At 45.7% G+C, this 17,572-nt stretch overlaps 1 protein-coding gene across 2 annotated transcripts; it reads left to right on the forward strand.

The window, feature by feature from the left end:
* Positions 1-493: 493 nt before the first annotated feature.
* nup214 (nucleoporin 214) lies at positions 494-16,664 on the forward strand. 2 transcript variants are annotated; one of them, XM_086135414.1, is made up of 36 exons: positions 494-667; positions 1,377-1,572; positions 1,791-1,945; positions 2,375-2,573; positions 2,655-2,725; positions 2,796-2,859; positions 2,940-3,043; positions 3,465-3,571; positions 3,646-3,712; positions 3,802-3,925; positions 4,404-4,562; positions 4,640-5,045; positions 5,241-5,380; positions 5,467-5,555; positions 6,389-6,481; positions 6,554-6,703; positions 6,775-6,933; positions 7,242-7,345; positions 7,419-7,592; positions 7,744-7,832; positions 7,900-7,983; positions 8,070-8,387; positions 8,607-8,774; positions 9,114-9,225; positions 9,382-9,454; positions 9,909-9,981; positions 10,152-10,227; positions 10,335-10,387; positions 10,513-11,937; positions 12,331-12,395; positions 12,481-12,655; positions 12,732-12,884; positions 14,360-14,531; positions 15,693-15,841; positions 15,960-15,993; positions 16,216-16,664. In XM_086135414.1, the coding sequence occupies exons 1-36, from the start codon at positions 626-628 to the stop codon at positions 16,250-16,252; spliced, it is 5,859 nt and encodes a 1,952-aa protein (XP_085991540.1). In that variant the 5' UTR covers positions 494-625; the 3' UTR covers positions 16,253-16,664. The 2 variants fall into 2 exon arrangements, with proteins under 2 accessions (XP_085991540.1, XP_085991541.1); XM_086135415.1 differs by having other exon boundaries at positions 9,912-9,981.
* The last annotated feature ends 908 nt before the right edge of the window (positions 16,665-17,572 follow it).

Below are 17,572 nucleotides of genomic sequence, written 5' to 3' on the forward strand. Positions count from 1 at the left end.
CTCTATCTTTCTCCCCCTCTCTCTCTGTCTCTCTCTCTCTCTCTCTCTCTCTCTCTCTATATATATATATATATATATATATATATATACACACAGTCTATATACACACACACAGATACAGATATGCCTAGCCTGTTTGAGAGAGAAAAGCATCTCTGGTTTCTCTTTTTGTGAGTTTTTGTGTTCATGGATTTCCAAATCAAATTCTAATAATGACCAGTAATGTTAAAATATTTTAATATTTGTATTCACGAGTACTGCGATTGGCTGGCAACTGATTCAGGGTGTCCCCCGCCTACTGCCCGGAGACGGCTGGGATAGGCTCCAGCACCCCCCGCGACCCTAGTGAGGATCAAGCGGTTCGGAAAATGGATGGATGGATGGATATTCACGAGTATGTGTCGACAGAGAGTAAAAAATAAATAAATCTCTGGCATCGATTGTTCGTCCTGCGGTCGCTGTGACGTTGCCGTCGCGCCTCTGAAATCGCGCGGACGGTCCACTGTGTTTGCATCTATCACGCGGCTCGACAAATGCCGCACGTCTCGATATTTTGACCCGAGAAAAGTAATTTTGGAAGAGAATAGCTTATTCCAGAATAAGACTTAGACCTGCACGCTTGAAAATGAGCGACGACACCGACTCGCCTCCCGAGAGGGAGATGAAGGTAGGCTCTGGTTATCTTTCAGTGTTGCCTGAACTCGTTAGCACGAGCTAGCTTGTTGGTAGTAGCATTCAAACACTCGCTTAAATTGACTCACACTTGACTTTGTTTTATTGAGCCATTACTCCACCGCTTTTACGGAGTTGTGCTCTTATTATAAACTAAGCCAGCTTGTAGTGTTCAATGTAACTTTAAACTCGTCGCTCGCTAGCTAGTAATGGAGCACACTTGGGACAACCAACAACCCGTGCATATTATTTTGGGGGGTCAAAATTGATCTTTTGGGATTTCTGACGAAGTAGATGCAATGAATGTAATTCTCTACCCCTGAAGTTTGACTTTTACGAAAGAGAAACAAAAGGGAAATTATTTTATATCATTGTGTGCAGATCCTACAAATTTTGTTTACACTACTGAGGCTGTTATGCCTTAAATATTTGTAACATGTTTTATGGCAGTCGTTCTCAAACTACTTAGACCAAGTCCCACCCAAAAATAACACTAGTGGTACCAATAACACACTTGGAGAATCCCTTCTGGAAACTATCCATTGGTGGAAGTGGTTGTTCATCTATCTGCACACTGTAATTGCCTTGCAACCAGTCCTCTGTAACCCACATCTTGCACTCCAGTTAGCCTGCACCCCTAATGAGGACAAGTGCCTTAGAAAATGGATTCATGTCTTCTGAGAATGTCTGATTATTGCTTCCAGGACTTCCAGTTCCGTCAGATGAAGAAAGCCAAAGTCTTTCAGCCTTCAGGCGAAATGCCAAGAGAGCGCTCGAGCTTGCTCGCCGTCTCCAACAAGTTTGGACTTACGTTCGCCGGCTCGGGCGGGATGTTCAAGGTCTACCGTACGCAAGACATCCTCGCCGCTGATAAACAGGACGGCAACTCCAACACAATAGGTACAAATGGTCTTAAATTCAGTAACACTGGTACCTTCATAGAGTATAATTTACCCCATGACTAACGATTATTAATTGATTTCAAAACGTAATATTTATTTAACGACTAAAACTCAAATTATTCAACACTATCTAGCCTCATGCCGATTTATTTTATCTTGCCTTATTTTCACAAGGTCCCACTGCATGTGTCATTTAAATCTCTTGTTTTTTTGTAGTTGAAGGAATATCAGCACTTGTGGAGGTGAGGGTGGATTCAACCCTCCATAACTTGGCTCTCAACAGTGATGAGCTTACTTTATCTGTATGCGCCGTCTCCGGGGAGGCCACGCTATTCGTCAGCTTCTACGATGTCCGCACCTTCGTTAACCAGGTAAACTCGTGCATTAGGAGGCTGAATAAAAACACATGATTTCGAGACTCATGCTTTTCTTTGGACAGACACACCTGTGTCTGAAACGCTCGAAAAATGAAATCAGTGTCTTCTGTGAAGTGTGACATATAAGTTTTGCCTGCTGCTAAACAGTGAAATCCATTCTCCTGAGAGATACGTGCCAGACACATCTCTTATCTGGGATATTCTCTGATTCTCTCAATTATTTTTTTAAGTTATTTTTTTACCACTCCTACATGCGTTGAACAAACAAACTTATGAAAACACTTTTTAAATTATTCCTCAGTGCCTGTACTTACCCTCTTGTCCAGGATTCAAGGCAGGGCTTTGATCTTATCCCTTGTAAATAGCGGGTATTGACTCTATGCAAAGTAGTGGTGTGAACGCCATTTTGTGCTCTTTTTCCAGGCACGAGCGCAGAAGTTTCCTTTTGCCTCGTGGCAGCCAACAGTGCCCCCGGAGACTCTGGTGCTGGACCTCAAGTGGAATCCCGCTCAGGCATCCATGTTGGCAGTGTGTCTATCCGACGGCAGTATGTCCGTCATGGACGTCGCAGACGACGTCCGAGTTCAAGACGCTCTCCCCGCCTCTAGCGGCGTTACGTGCCGTAAGCAAGGCGCCTCACACCACATTTAACCACGACACGACTGCTGCTTAATGTGGGCTTCTTTGTGATGTCATTCCCCAGTTTGCTGGAGCCCCAAAGGGAAACAGGTCGCCGTGGGGAAAATGAATGGCACCGTCAGCCAGTATACCCCAGTAAGTCCACATGATCAAAATAAAATGAGAACTTCAATGCTAACTGACATTCTGTTTGGTTGAATAAAAGGCCCTTGAGGAAAAGAAAGTGATTCCGTGTCCTCACTTTTACACCTCTGATGACCCAGTCAAAGGTAACTTAATTTCCGTATGTACGTATGTTCAATGTATGTCATTTCAAAAAGTCATCACCGCCTCTTTGTTTTTGTCACAGTTCTCGACGTGTTGTGGTTGAGGACATTTTCCTTTGCTGTAGTCTACGCTGCTGCCGATGGCTCCCTAGAGACCCCACCCGAGCTTGTGTTGATCACTATACCTGTGAGTGTATTATTAAACAGTATTCCTTTTTTATTCGTGGGTTATACGTTTCAAACAATTCCCCCCTAACGCCAGCGGTAGGTGAATTTCCCTCAAGTAGAGGTTTAGGTCACGATATCATCATCTCTCGGCTTCAGAAGTCAGGTGAGCCGTGATTAGTCACTCACAGGCTTTGCTATAATTTCACGACATCGCCACATTGTACCACAGCGATTCAAATTTTGAATCACCCTAAACAAAACCACGCGACCAAGACTCGTCCTCTCATGAAATGTAGTTTCCCAACCCCGCACGCTCCGTGAGAGTTCAGTCGGATTCAGCCGCATTGGCTAGTGTCCGGCGACTCTTTTGGTGCCATCATCAATAAATTATGGCTGACCCTAAAAGGAACAAAACATGACGTGTTGTATTATTACAACAGAAGAAGGACGAAAAGGTGGAAACAAAGTACCTGAACTTCAGTGACACTGTGTATGGCTGCTGTACGGAGCGACAGCACCACTACTTCCTCAGTCACATAGAAGACTGGTGAGAGCGACTCAAAGTATCATGATGGAGAACATGTACCGTGGTCATTTTGAAACATGGTTTACTTTACACAGGAACCTTCTTTTGGCCGCGTCTGCAGCCTCCATCGAAGTCAGCGTCATCGCCAGACAAGATGACAAGGTGCTTCCAAGTTTCCATTTGTCAAATGGTGGGAGATGCATGATACTCTGGTTGTGAAATTTTGGGATTTTTTATTTTATTTTTTTAAGATCTGGGAGCTGTGGATGCTGGAGGACGCTAGCAGGGCTGAGCTGCCCGTTTCTGAGACCAGTGAAGACACGCTGCCCCTCGGCTTAGCCATCGACTACACTAGCCAGGAGGAGATCCGTATCAGTGCGTGCCGACTGCTATAGCTCGCTCGTTAAATGCCATGGAACAGTTGAACCCATTTAGTGGCAAGCTTGGGTTATGTCATTTGATGCGCTTTTTTTTTTTTTTTCATTAGGAAGGCTTGATTTACGGGTTTGATCTGATCATTCTTGAAATTGCAAGCTCCTGAAAAGTGGCAATGACCCAATCTGCCAGCGAAGGGTAGCATGCACCATTTTAGATAATAAGATACACCACAGCCGTGGCTTGTACATTTCACTTATATTATTCGGCGAATAGTGTTCTAAGAGATGAATGTATACAGTATATACTACTAGACAACTGTGAAAGAAGATGAAAACAGGCGAAGGAACATTTGGTACATGAATAGTGGTCTAAAAAAAAACATACCTGACTTTCATTAGTTAATTTTCAGTCAGATTTTATTCACCTCGTGAAGCTTGTTTGGTTTCTTAGTTTTGAATTGTCCCCTTCTCTCAAGGCGATGAAAAGACGCTGCCCCCGGCTCCCACTTTGCTCATGCTGTCCACTGAGGGATTGCTTTGCCCTTTTGCACTGCTGAACCTCAACGCCGGTGTCAAGCAGCTGATTGCAACCTGTGCTGCCCTCACAACAGAGGGCGAGAGACCCCCCAAGCCAGGTGGGAAAATTACAGATACACACAACAGATGTTCAAGGAAAAAAATGTTTATAAAAGGGATTATTTGTCTTCTTCAGTTTCTCTGGCAATGCAGTCTTCCAAATCTGCCGCTCCCCTCCCGTCTGCCATCCCAAACCTCGCCGTGACTTCAGTGGCCGGCTCCTCATCTGCTGCGCCGGCCTTTAGCCTTGTTGCTCCTGCCCCCTCATCATCATCATCATCGTCGTCATCGTCAGCCTTCACTTTCTCCTTACCGTCTGTCAGTGGCAACTCGGCCCCTCCCGCCTTCTCCTTGGGCTCGTCCGCGCCTTTTGGCTCTGGGGCCTCAGGCTTCGCGTTCGCCAGTGCCAAGTCTCTGTCCGAAGCCCCCTCGGCTCCCTCTGCATTCTCTTTCAGCACCCCCTCAAATAAAGTCACAGCTTCGATGCCCCAGAACCTCACCACTCCCTCCGTACCTGCAGCCAAACTCAATTTGAGTGACAGGTAGGACCTTATTTCCTGGCTGGCAGTTGCATTTTGCATGGGGTGATCCCGTAAAATGGTAGCATGACGGCAATGTTGTTATAGTTACTGAAAACAAAAATAACTAAAGCTAAAATTCAACTACAAGTGGAAGCGGTTATCTGTCAACAGCTGTCAGTTGCATTCTTACTCTGAATGGTGTCCATCATTCTCAAGGTTTTCGGCAGTAGAAGCCCCGGCAGCCCCGCCGCCGTCTTTCTCCTTTGCGACACCTATGACCAAAGGTGTCATCTCCAACGGCAGTGTGCCTCCCCTCGCTGCTGTCGCTGCCACCACCAAGCCAGCCACAGTGTCAAGTAAGCACCAATCTTCATTTTCAATGTTTTCCGTACCTACTTCTTCTTCTTCTTCTCGTAACTTGGGTTGTTTGCTTTCGTTTCAGCTCCAGTACGTCCAGTTCAAACCAGCATTCCACCTGCGGCACTTCAAAAACCATCGCCAGCGCTCCAGGGCCGCATCCAAAGCCCACAGGTTTATTTTTTTAACCAAATCGTAGTTTATTTTGTATGCATGTAATGAGGACAAACACGTTCATTATTTGAGTATACAAGCATGCTGCCACTCTACTTAAGCATGATCATGTGCAATTCGCCCATCTTTGACACTGCTGTCTTTCATATGATGCAACACCTTTGGCTATGTTCTTCGCTTCGTATGGTCCACATGAGAATCTGTGTCCATCCAAACGAGCATTTCAGTTCTCGTCTCATTTAGTTGTTTTGACTTTCCAACATAGATTAATTGCTTTTCTCTTGAGGGTTGTCCTCTTTAGGTTCGGATTTTGGGGATTCCATCACAGCTGTATGTTTTGATTCCATTTTGATGATCCTCCGTTGTAGCTGTATCCTTCTTCAGTCTTTATGATGCGAGATAAAAGCCTTGGCTTATCCAGCAAATAATACTGTGTCTCTGCAAGGTTCAAAATACTTTTGTTCTCTACGTGTTTTCATTCCAATGAGTTGATCAAGTTAAAGTCTACATGAAGTCCAATGAGTTAAGCAGGCGAAGGTTCTCTTGCTATTGTTAGTACAGTTCGTCCCGACTTAGGTGCATCGAGTGTATTTTATCCTAGGTCGTTAGTCCGTTGATGTTTTTGAAGACTGCTTCAATCACTAACAAACAGCAAGACACGGTACCTTGTGTCACTGCAGCTCAACACTGCCTGACAGAGCCTCTTCTCCCACAATGTCCAAGATGAAAGCTCCTTAGTGGACACTAGATGTGATTACGTAAAGACAGTACAACAATGACATCGGTTTGCGCTCATTGTCCATGATACGGGATCTTCTGGCCTCCTGTTGCAGGCAGCCGCAGTCGGAGTAAAGCCGGTGGAGAAGCAGCAGCAGCCTCAGCCAAAGAAAGAAACTGATCCCATCATGACTGGAATACTGGAGGAGGTGAGTTTGACTCTTCCTCGGGAACCACCTCCGTATGATTTTTAATTGTATTGCCTTTGGCCCTCTCCTCAGATTTCACACTTCCAAAAGGAACTGGAGGATTTTAAGGCAAGGAGTTCGATGGCAGACTTTAAGGTTGGAACCAACGAGGAGATGAAAGAACTTAGGAAAGAGTCAGAGGATCTGAACATTTTCACCTTGGAGATTAAGGAAACCACAGAAGTAAGGTTTTCAGAAAGGCGATAAACACATTTTAGTGAATGGTTGGATCCCTAAAAACGTATCTTCGCCAGTCTCTGCACAGTGACATCGGCACGCTGAAGACCACGTTACTGGAGGGTTTCGCCGGGGCGGAGGAAGCCAAGTCCCAGAGTGATCTCAGCAGGGACCGAAATTACAGACAACTGCTGTACAAAAGACCCCTGGACCCACGCAGTGAGGAACAGCTCAAGGTGAAAACACCGGAGTGGATTAGAAGTCATTCCTTTCGGAGTCTACAAGTGTCAAGCATAGGGCAGCTGACTTGTTGACAGTTAGCATGAGACGCTAACGTAGCAGTCACATATTTTTTGGGCTTCTTGTCAAATATCACAAAGAGATGGGCGCAAAAATGCTCACATCGGTCACAGAATCTCATGCTAACATCACAGTAAGTTAACAATCTATGTCTGCACTCACTGTTCGAACACAAACTGCCGGTTGAAATGTTGCTCACAGGAGACCCCTATTGAATTCCTCTGTCCATTGGCTTTCCATGTAGGAGATTCGCCGGCTCTACCAGTACGTCATGTTCGCTGTGGAAGATGTCAACGATGTTCTGGATGTGGAATGGGAGAAACACTTGGAGAAGAAGAAGAAGAAGAAGTATGCACAAAACTCCCCACGTCGTTTATCGACTCAAAGTTGTCCTGTCGTTGATCACATGGCATTTTGGCAGGCACATGCTGGTGCCTGGGCGCGAGGGTCTTTTCACCACGCTGGCAAACAACTTGTACATCATCAACCAGCAGAAGAACAGGCTGGACCAGCTGGTCAACAAGCTCACCTCGCTGCACCTCTACAGCAAGACGGACACTCCCACGGCCACCTGCAACGCAGCCAACTCCGGAAGGTGGGTCAATTACTATTTGTAATATCTGAGGCATACACAACCTCACCAATCAAACACATGGTTGTTCATGAGCGCGTCTCCTTCAGACTGATGCGTTCAAGACCCTTTTTCAAAGTGGAGGCTATATTGTTTTGTTGTCTTTTGACAACAGTATGGAAAGCGAGCTCGACAGTTTAAGGGATGCTCTGATGAAAGCCCGGCTGGACACCACCTCCCCGAAAGCCAAACGCCCATCACCAGGTAAAAATGATTGCATATGTGTGTATTACTAATGGTAGAGCTCAAAACGTGTATGTTTCCCTTCCAGTCAAGATATCGCCAGTTAAACAGTCCCAGTTGCGTAACTTCCTCTCTAAGGGGCACATGCCTCCTGTTCGCTCAACTGCACCAGGTACTCATTCAGGAATAAAAAATGGACAAAGAAACTGTATTGATAAATCACACGTTGTCATCTTAATATTCTCTCCTTTTTCCAAGCCAACCTGTCCCGCTCAGCCTTCCTGTCGCCAAAATATTTCGAAGACCTGGACAACGTGAGCTCCTCTTCGTCCCTTTCACAGTCTATGGAGCCTCATCTGCCTCACTTGGAGGTGGAGGAAGAGGAGGAGGAGGAAGAGGAGCTGCAGCCAGAGCACCTTCCCATAGCCACTGCCACCCCTTCATACCCCCGACACCCCACGGTGGTGAGGACACCCTCCATCCAGCCTGGTTTCGGAGCAATCCAGTCGACACCGTTGGGCAAAATGCAGTCAGTGCCTGGCATGGGCTTCAGACTGAGCCCTATTGCCAGCCCAAGTAAGTCAAATATTGTAATATTCCCATTTCATTCTTGTAAAAATCACTCCTTTTTTTCTTATCTTTTGTGTGTGCGAGATATTTGTAACTTTCCTGCTGTATCGATTTTTTTTCCAGGTAATTTATCCTCTTTACCATGGTGTATAGAGAGAGGTAAAAATAGAGATTTACCTGAAATTCCGACTTTTAGAAATGCTTGTTTTATTACTGTCATTTCAGTTCCCACCAATAAGATCAACCTGAGCGGCGCTGACAGCACCGCACTCGCCACCAAAACGGTCAAGCACGGGGCGCCGCCCGCTGAGAGGACCGTGCCTGTCACCATCCCAGCTCAACAGGCCGCAGCCAGCGCTGCCCTTCGAAGGCTGATGGCCAATCAGAAGACGGGTAAAGCTAACATGCAAAACACTCTTTGCTTTTTGTCTCGATTCCAACCTGTTCCCACATGTCCTATAACATGTCTTTGGCGTGCTTTTGTCAATATACCGCAGAGCTCAATTCATATCACGGTATCAATTGTATCCTTTCACGCTTACGATATATGTTGCGATATAAAGTTAAAGGGGAAGTCAAGTCCAAAATGTTCTTCATATGTTCTTTGTGGCCCCCCACAAGGGTTTGCTTGCAAAAGACACATGACCTTCTGCAGTCACTGGGTGGCGACAGCAAGCTTTTGAGTTCTTTCAAAATAACTAAATCAATCTAAAACATTTGTTTGTGTTGCAGCTGTAGTCAGCACCTCCTTGACAGAATCCACCTTAAAAACTGTGCCCCAGGTTGTCAACGTCCAGGAACTGAAGGACAAAGGGGCTCTTGTGTCAACTCCCGCAATTAACAGGTACCCTCCTTGCACGTAATGCGGTCTGCATTTACATGAAAAGCAAACGCTAGCACGCTGCTCAGTTGACTTCAACCTAGCCTAAGTAGCGTAATTGTTCGCACAGAAAACAACGCAAGGCTCTGAAACGTACCTCTTCGGTCTTTTCCTTTGCAGCTCATCGACAGCTGACGCGGCCGCTGTGCCACTGCACGTTCCTGCTTCGAGTGCATCTATCCTGCCCAAGCGAGTAAGGAAAAAAAAGCTAAGAATAGTTTCCCATGGTGTTTATTTATTTACTCAACTGCAGATGTGAAAGACCTTCATTTCGTGAATAGTATTTAAACTTTTAAGTCAAGTGGGACTAATATTTTGACGGCTGATGGCTTTCCCTTACGTGTGAATGTTACAAAAAGCAGCTGGGTGACAAATCCTCACTTGTGGAGGGGAAAACTTCTATGGGAGGTCACATGTTTTGATCGATGTAACCAAAGGAATCCACCAAATTCTTCTTTAATGTCATTGTTGTGTTATTTTTGTTATTTTGACTTCAAAATGGCGCCGCGTGAGTGGCTGCCTTTCCAGCAGCTCCTATATTTTGTTGTTCTACTTCTTCCTTTCATAACTTTGCTGCTGTGAATCGGGAATTTCTCCATTGCGGGACTAATAAAGGTTTTCTTATCTTATCTTAAAACTTTGCTCAGCAGAACCCCGGGCAAGGAGTTCAAAAGCCATCAAATGGAAGCACAAGCGTGCCACAAGCGAGCTTCATGTTTGGTGAGCTCATGCTGTGCATTTGTGCAATCGGATTATCTTTTTTTTTTTTTTTCTGCTTGTTTTTGTAAGGGTGGAGAATTTAAAGTACACACACACATGTATATGTGAGTATGTGGTATGGACATACAAATGTATCCATGTTTGTTTTGGGTGGGGGGCTTGTCATTCAGGTCAGTCGGACTCATCTGTCGCACCTGCAAACTCGGCCGAATCAAGTGTCAGCAAAGGTTTCTCCTTCGCTTCTACGTAAGTCCACTTGCCAAAGAAAATATTGCAATCTTAATACATATTTCTTTTTAAACAGGCAGTGAAATGTCAAAAGGATTCCTTGACAAAGTTTTCTTTTTTTGCAGCCCATCCAGCTTCAGTTTTTCATCAGTCACACCAGCAGCTGGAATACCGCCAGGTATTAATGTGTTAAAAACATTTCAACAAATTTCATGACTCGCAGTTGTTCAAAGTTCAGAACTGTTCACTCTTTTCGGAAATAGGCACCTCACATCCCTTTTAATATTCTTTGTGTCTCTTTAGCAAAGGATGTGAGTGAGTTCTCCTTTGGTGGAAATGGCAAGATGATATTCGGTCAGACTGTCGAGGAGCCGTCAAAGCCCCCCTCTCCTTCGCTAACTTTTACTGTGTCAGCCACACAAGCACCATCTTCGGAAGCGCCCGTGCCTGTTTCTTCCTCAATTTCAACGCAACCTCAACTTCCTAAAATGACTGGTGGAGAAACTTTGGGCAGTTTCTCCGGGCTACGTGTCGGTCAAGGAGAAGAAGCTAAAGATTCCTCTAACAAATCTACCCCTTCTAACACCGCGTTCACCTTTGGAGGGGCTGCAATTGGCAAAGGAACGGCACAGTTCAGCTTCGGTAGTGATCAGAAGTCTGCGGGAGACTCCCTGGGAGCCGACTTGTCCAAGTCCGGTAGTTTGTTCAAACCTCCTGAGGCCACCCCCAAACTGACCTTTTGCGTGACCACATCCAACACGCCTGCCTCGGGGCTGCACACGTCTTTTAGCAGCCTGCTCGCAGCCCCTGCAGAAGTAACAGAAGACCCAAAACCAACCCCGCAACCTTCAGAGCCCCCACCATCGCATGAAAAAGACCCTTCTCCAGAGCCTTCCGTTGAGGGCATCACACCCTTAGAAACGCCCAAGCCTTTGCCAGATGCGGCTATCGTCAAAGACCCCGATCCTGTTCCACAGGCTTCCGTTTCAGTCCCAGCAACGGAGGCAGCCACCCTGGCTCCAATCACCGCGGCAGATGCTGCCCAGGACGTCACGTCGGGTGCCCCTGTGATTCCCATATCCCAAGCAGCCTCACCGGCGTTCCAGACGCACACTTCTGAGAAGCCCGGCTCCATTTTCACACAGCCCACGACGACGGAAAGCAGCTCTACCACCGTGACGCCTGCCCCCGCCGTCAATGCGACGGCTGGCCCCGAGGCTGTTGCACCAAGCACCCTTGAGGATGCCATCCCTACTTTTGCAGTCACTACCACCACCAGTGTCGGCACAGTGTTTGGGCAACCTGCCGCAGCCCCTCCAGTCTCCGCAGCCCCCTCGGTGTTTGGCTCATCCGCCTTCGGCACATCAACCGGAGGTGGTTTCGGCAAGTCGGTTTTCGGCCAACCGAGCGGCTTTGGCCAACCCGCGAGCAACAACACGACGCCCAGTGGCTTCTCTTTTGGACAGTCGGCATTTGGAGCGAGTGCCAGCACTGTCACCACTGGAGGAGGAGGCGGTCTTTTCGGAGTACCTACTCCAAGCAACGCCAGTTCCTTTTCTTTTGGCGCGAGCACAAATGCCAGCACGTCCAGCGGCACCAGCACTGGACTGTTTGGACAGAGCACCACCTCGGCGTTTGGACAGATCTCCACTTTCGGACAAGCGTCTCTATTTGGCAGTAATACCACGACGTCCTCATCTACAGGATTCAGCTTCGGTCAGCCGTCAGGTAGGTTTCGTCACTATGCTTTTATTCGTGGGTATTTCAAACAAATAGCTGGCCAGTTCCATTTAATGTTGGCACAGCACGGCATCAAAATTTAACCATTACAAGGATTTTTGAAAGGGTTGAAAAGAAACCTTTCACCGATAGACACAGAAGTCAACAAGGCGAGACCAGAAGGACCGTGAAATTTAAACAGGAAGCTATTTTGTTTCTGAAGATCTATTTAGACAGATTTCTGGGCTCAAATTTCACCAAAATGAGCCTGATCATTTGGGAGTGTTCACCATGATAGCATACATGCCCATTCATCCCTGCTCACTGCTGTAATGATCTTTTTTTTTTATTTTGCTTGTTGTAAATAGTTATTTTTGATTAACTTAAGTTTCCGTACTATAGGTTTTGGATCCTCTGCTTCATCTGGGTTCGGCCAGCAAGCCAACACGGGGAGTGTATTTGGACAGGTTTCATAATTTTCTTTCTTTCTTTAAAAAAAAAAAAGAAATCACATATTTTTCAACTACACAGTGAGTATGACTTTTCTCTCAGCCGCAGCAGCCTTCTGGCGGAGGCCTGTTCGGTTCCAGCGCTGCCAATGCAGCGGGTCCATCAGGCGGCAGCCTCTTTAGTGGCCTTGGAGGCAAGCCGAGCGAAGATGCCGTCAACAAGAATCCTTTTGGTCCTACTGCTTCCGCCGGAGGCTTTGGGCAACCTGCTCAGACTGGTATGAGGCACTTCATGCATCAAGAACGTCTTATGCCACGTTGAACGTTTTATTATTCTAGCTGTTGTTTCCACAGGCACCCCCAGTCTGTTTGGTAGTACTGTAGCCAAACCCATTGGATTTGGACAGGCCTCCTTTGGGGAGCAGAAATCAAGCGGAACCTTCAGTTCCGGTTCGGGTAGTGTCGCATCCCAGGGCTTTGGATCCTTTGCCAGCCCAGCAAAACCCGGTACTGTACTATAAGAATTCATAGCTTTATTGTATATACTTTACTGTACTATTTACTGTATTTATCATTTGATTCTTTCTTGTCCATTGGACCTTGTGTAATTGTTGAAAGTTCAGTAATAGTCCCGTTACTGTGATAAACGTGTTCACTGGCCATCTCATGTAGCACCACGTCTTGACATTTCCTCCCCTTTTATCATCTGAGCTTCAGCAAGTGTCCTTATCTGCTTATCCCGGCCATGCATAAGGAGGGTGAGTCTTAATGCTCTGCCAGGGGGTGCCCTTAGATATGACAGTGAGTGCAGAGTGGTGCACCATTTTACATGTGAATTACGTACTTGCATATTACATTACATTATGTACATATTGCAATAAATTCAACCTAATGCCACCAACACCAAATAGGCATGTCTTTTGGAATGCAACGACACATTTTTAAATGCCCTAACTGCGAATATATGGATGATTACTGTACAGTCGTCGCATCGTTGCTGCATCATTGCTTCTCTTTCCGCAGTGCTGCTTCCAGTATTTTCGAACCGATAAAAGTGCTCACCCGGCGCACGTTATGCACAAATGTTGTTGCCGAGTTGAATTCAATCGAGCATGGCCTCCGCCAGTTAGGATGACTTCAAAACAACACATTCAATGGCACTTGCGCTGTTCTCTGCTAACATTCACACACATGTCGGATTGTGAGTCTGAGCTTGGTTTGATTTAATGTTAGCTTCATAGCTTCAAACAAACAAACATCCTGAGACAGGGAAGCCGCCGAATGACCCAATTTAAAATAAAATGCAACATGAGCTACGATCGTTTAGTTTTATCTTTGAAAGCAGCATTGTTGGTCTGATCGCTCCAGGCTCCCGCGCCTTCCCTCCTCCATTATCAGTGGGATATTGGCACCCCCCCCCCCCCCCCACCCCGCTGCACCACAATGCATGATCGCTCCGCTACGTGCAGCCAATGTAATCTTGTTACATTAGCGCAATCAATTATTTACTGGGGCGTGCTGGTCGGTGCGCTGTAATTTCAGCACGCCCGCCGTTCAGCCCGTCGCAACTAACACGCTGCACACCATGAGATGCTTGACATACCGGTTGCCTATCACAAAACAAATAGTATTGGTGTGATACCTCTTTTAATTTTTTTTCTCACAATGTTGCCACCAAATATCCTCAAGAGAATTCATGATGCCTTTTTACAAGAATACATTTTTAAGGTTAAGATTAAAGGCATATTAGGAGGAGGGAGGGAAAAAAAGTATCATTTTATGTGAACAAAGTTGTGATATTGCCGATAGTTGTTTGTGTCTGTACCAGGCGAGTGGCTGGTGACCAGTCCAGGGTATGCACCTCCTCTCGCCCAAAGTCCGTTTCAGCTCATCCATGACTCTCAGGACAAGCGGGATCGAAAAATTGACTGTTTTACTGTAAATGAAGTGTAACAGACCATCATTTGTGCTTCCCGATTCAGGCGCATTTGGCAGCGCACCAGTGTTCGGGAGCCCACCCGCCTTTGGCACTTCGCCGTCATTCGGGGCCAGTGCGGCATTCGGTACCAGTCCCTCGTTCAGTAACGCCATGGGCTCGTCCGCTGGGAAGGTGTTTGGAGAGGGAACGGCCGCGTCCAGCATGGGCGGATTTGGGTAAGAAATGAGGCGTGTTTTTTGCTTTGTTTATGACAGAAATGTGTCATTTAACGTAACATTCATGTTTAGTTTATTTACGTGGTGTAGAACTGCCACTTTGGAATAAGAGTATTCCCATGCACATGCTCGTGTAATCGATCGCTTCGGGGGGGCAGCCGGGGCTGTAGCACCCACTAAAGCCAGTGTTGCGCCATCCATGTTGTCCAACATTTACCCAACCGTCCCCTCATCATAAGCAATGTGCTGCGATATCAGTTTCCATGACCACCAGCCCAAATTTGTGCCGGACTAGATTATTCCTTTCCCATAATCTCACTCGGGGATCATGCTGCCTACGGATTAAGTCGTCTCACTTCCCGTCCCACTCTCTGGTTTTTGCATACTCGCGGATCCGCTTGCTGATGAGTCGCTGGGCGCGAGTCCTGCGGAAGGGATTATCTTTTTAAACCTTGATTACCCCCCCACCCACCCATCCCCTCCCCTATCATCATACCCTCACACGCACCATCTGACACCCTCTGCCTTTGCTTTGTTTGCCAAAGGCATTGAAATATATTTTGTATATCGGTCAATAAATGTTGGATTTAATACAGATTTGGAAGCTTTGTCTCATCAGCCCCTTTTAAACCCACCAAACTACTCTTTGTTGCGAAATACATAGACATTTGGCGGCTCAATAGCTAGCTAGGGCGAGATGCGAACATTAGCAGTCTCCATCTACGTTCCGGACTCCTTGTCAAACAGCGCACACAGGAAGATTCCGATGCAAGTCAGTAAAGATTATGGGTTCAGAACAACTGTCTGAGAGTCCCATCTTGCCTACTAGCCATTTGGAGGCTAACACAGCAGTCTTCATTAGGTGCTCCTACTTGTCAGAATGAACAGACGGCCGCGCAGAAGATCCAAATGACCAAATCACCCAAATTCTGTGTGTCAGTTCAAGCTGATAGTTATAAAGATGGTTAGCAGGTGCATATTCACTCAGCGCTGCTTTTGTTAAACGGCACACACAGTTTGGACTCGAATGCACGAAGATCCAAATCAAAGTCCATTGTTGGTCGATACCGTTGACAGCAAATGGTTATATGAAAAACTGTTGGCATGGCTCCAAATTTTTACGAGCCTTAACTGGTTCTTACTTTCCCCGCAATGCCACAGTTTTGCTTCGCCATCCGGCGCGTCGTCCTTCGGGGCGCTAGCCAATCAGAGCGCACCGCCGTCCTTCGGCGGTCTGGCCCAGCAGGGACCGGGCTTTGGGGCTCAGCCAGGCGGCTTTGCAGGCTTTGGACAGCAGCCGCAACCTGGAGGTGACCATTTTTTCCCCTTCTCTTTGCAAACAGAATTTAATCATGCATCATCAATTATATCGTAAATTTGTGTGCGTGCGTGTGTATGTGATGTCTAAAAATGTCTTTGTGTTTGTAGGCTTCTCTGGAAATGCCTTTGGCTCCACAAACCAGTAAGTCTTCATGAACACTCTCTAGACAGATTATTATTTTATTTAGCATCTTTCTTCTGACATGATCTGCAATGGTTTAAAGTTTTCATTTTAATAAAAGAAAAAGTGTAACTTTTGCAGTTTATCCAAACATTCAAATAAATATCAGTGCTCAATATAAGAAGTATACCCATACATTGAAATTTCAAAAATGTTTGTCTCTGTCTTCTTTGCCTCTTTCAGATCAAATTCCCAAACCTTTGCTGGTTGGCGAAGCTAGTTTTACTGATGCTACGAAATTTACAAGCAAGTTTAAATTTTCTTGATTAAAAAGCGTCAATATGACCCAAAATTTAAAAAAATATTTTTTTGGGGGGGCTGGGCTTTATAATTTCACATGTATGTGAAAGCTATGTCGCTGTGCTTCTCTGTGAGTATTCATCGAAGGTAAACCCTCCTCCTAATAATTTCATATGTGGACAAATAATTCCTTAAAGTGGCAGATTTGATGGCCATCATTTTATATTGTAATGCTGTATAGTCCAGATTATTTGAGTTCAATATTTTGAACAGACCTGTCAAAAATGTATACAGTACATAGAAATTTTGAGGGAACGGAATGGAACTTTTATTTTTGTCATAATAACTGTGTTGTATATTTTTACATCGAAATAAATATGATCTGAGGTAAATATTCTTTCATGTCGTTACAATAGTGAGTTTTATAGTAATGTTTTTGTCTTACTTTTATAGCTATCTCTCAGAGGGTGAAAATTATCTAGTCGACTTTGTCCCGCCGTTTCGTGTTCCGACAGTGACACAGTAAAATCTGGAGAAAATGCCAGACACTCGCTGGTGCCGTCCCGCCTTTTTTGCCGATAATACCTCAATCGGCAGAAAATTGCCAGGTCGGCGATGTATCCCCATTCCATGTCTCCTAAATAGAACAGCAATTGGAAAAATGCTGCCCACCCTCTGAAAATAAAGTTGACCAAGCAGTGTAAAAGTGGCATGACACTATACCTTCCGACCCCACCCAAAAGGCATAGCGGAAGTCACGTTTGGCATTTGGGGAATGTCGGGGTCATTATCTTGACCAGGGATCGCCACCTGCCAAAATGTTGACATCCACATTCCCAGCCGGTTTCAAATGGATGCGAAAAGACTGCAGCCAAGGAAATGTACAGTTGTGCTCATAAATTGACATGGCCTGGCAAAAAAAAAATCAGAAAAAATCTGACAGGATGGTTACTGCCGCATTTTTTTTTGTTCAGTGATGATGATTTTCTGAATTTAATTAGAATCATATTAAAAAAATTTTGATCAAGAATGCTCCACATCCTGCACGTTGATGTCAACTTTTGAACACAACTAATAGACATCATCAGAAGCATTGGACGGGTTGAAACTTCAGCTCGAGTCTTTCATCTTAGGAGCTCCTCCGCACCCGCTGTATTTATGACAGCGTGAAAGATGTTTCTTTTCTATTTGCATAATACCACAAACATCAGCGAAATAATAATTTGGAGCCACAATACATAATCCTCGCCCTGTTCGTGTCAGCTTGTGATGGAAAATGCAGGGAAGTCTCACAGACACT

Source organism: Hippocampus guttulatus, chromosome 17, assembly GCF_054856545.1.
Source record: "Hippocampus guttulatus isolate MCC_2025c chromosome 17, RoL_Hgut_1.0, whole genome shotgun sequence".
NCBI lineage: Eukaryota > Metazoa > Chordata > Actinopteri > Syngnathiformes > Syngnathidae > Hippocampus > Hippocampus guttulatus.

Coding starts and splice junctions, on each gene's coding strand:
- nup214 (XM_086135414.1), top strand. CDS start 626: ATGAGCGACGACACCGACTCGCCTCCCGAGAGGGAGATGAAG. Junction 6,704..6,774: donor AGATTAAGGAAACCACAGAA/GTAAGGTTTTCA, acceptor TATCTTCGCCAG/TCTCTGCACAGTGACATCGG. Junction 9,226..9,381: donor TCAACTCCCGCAATTAACAG/GTACCCTCCTTG, acceptor TTTCCTTTGCAG/CTCATCGACAGCTGACGCGG.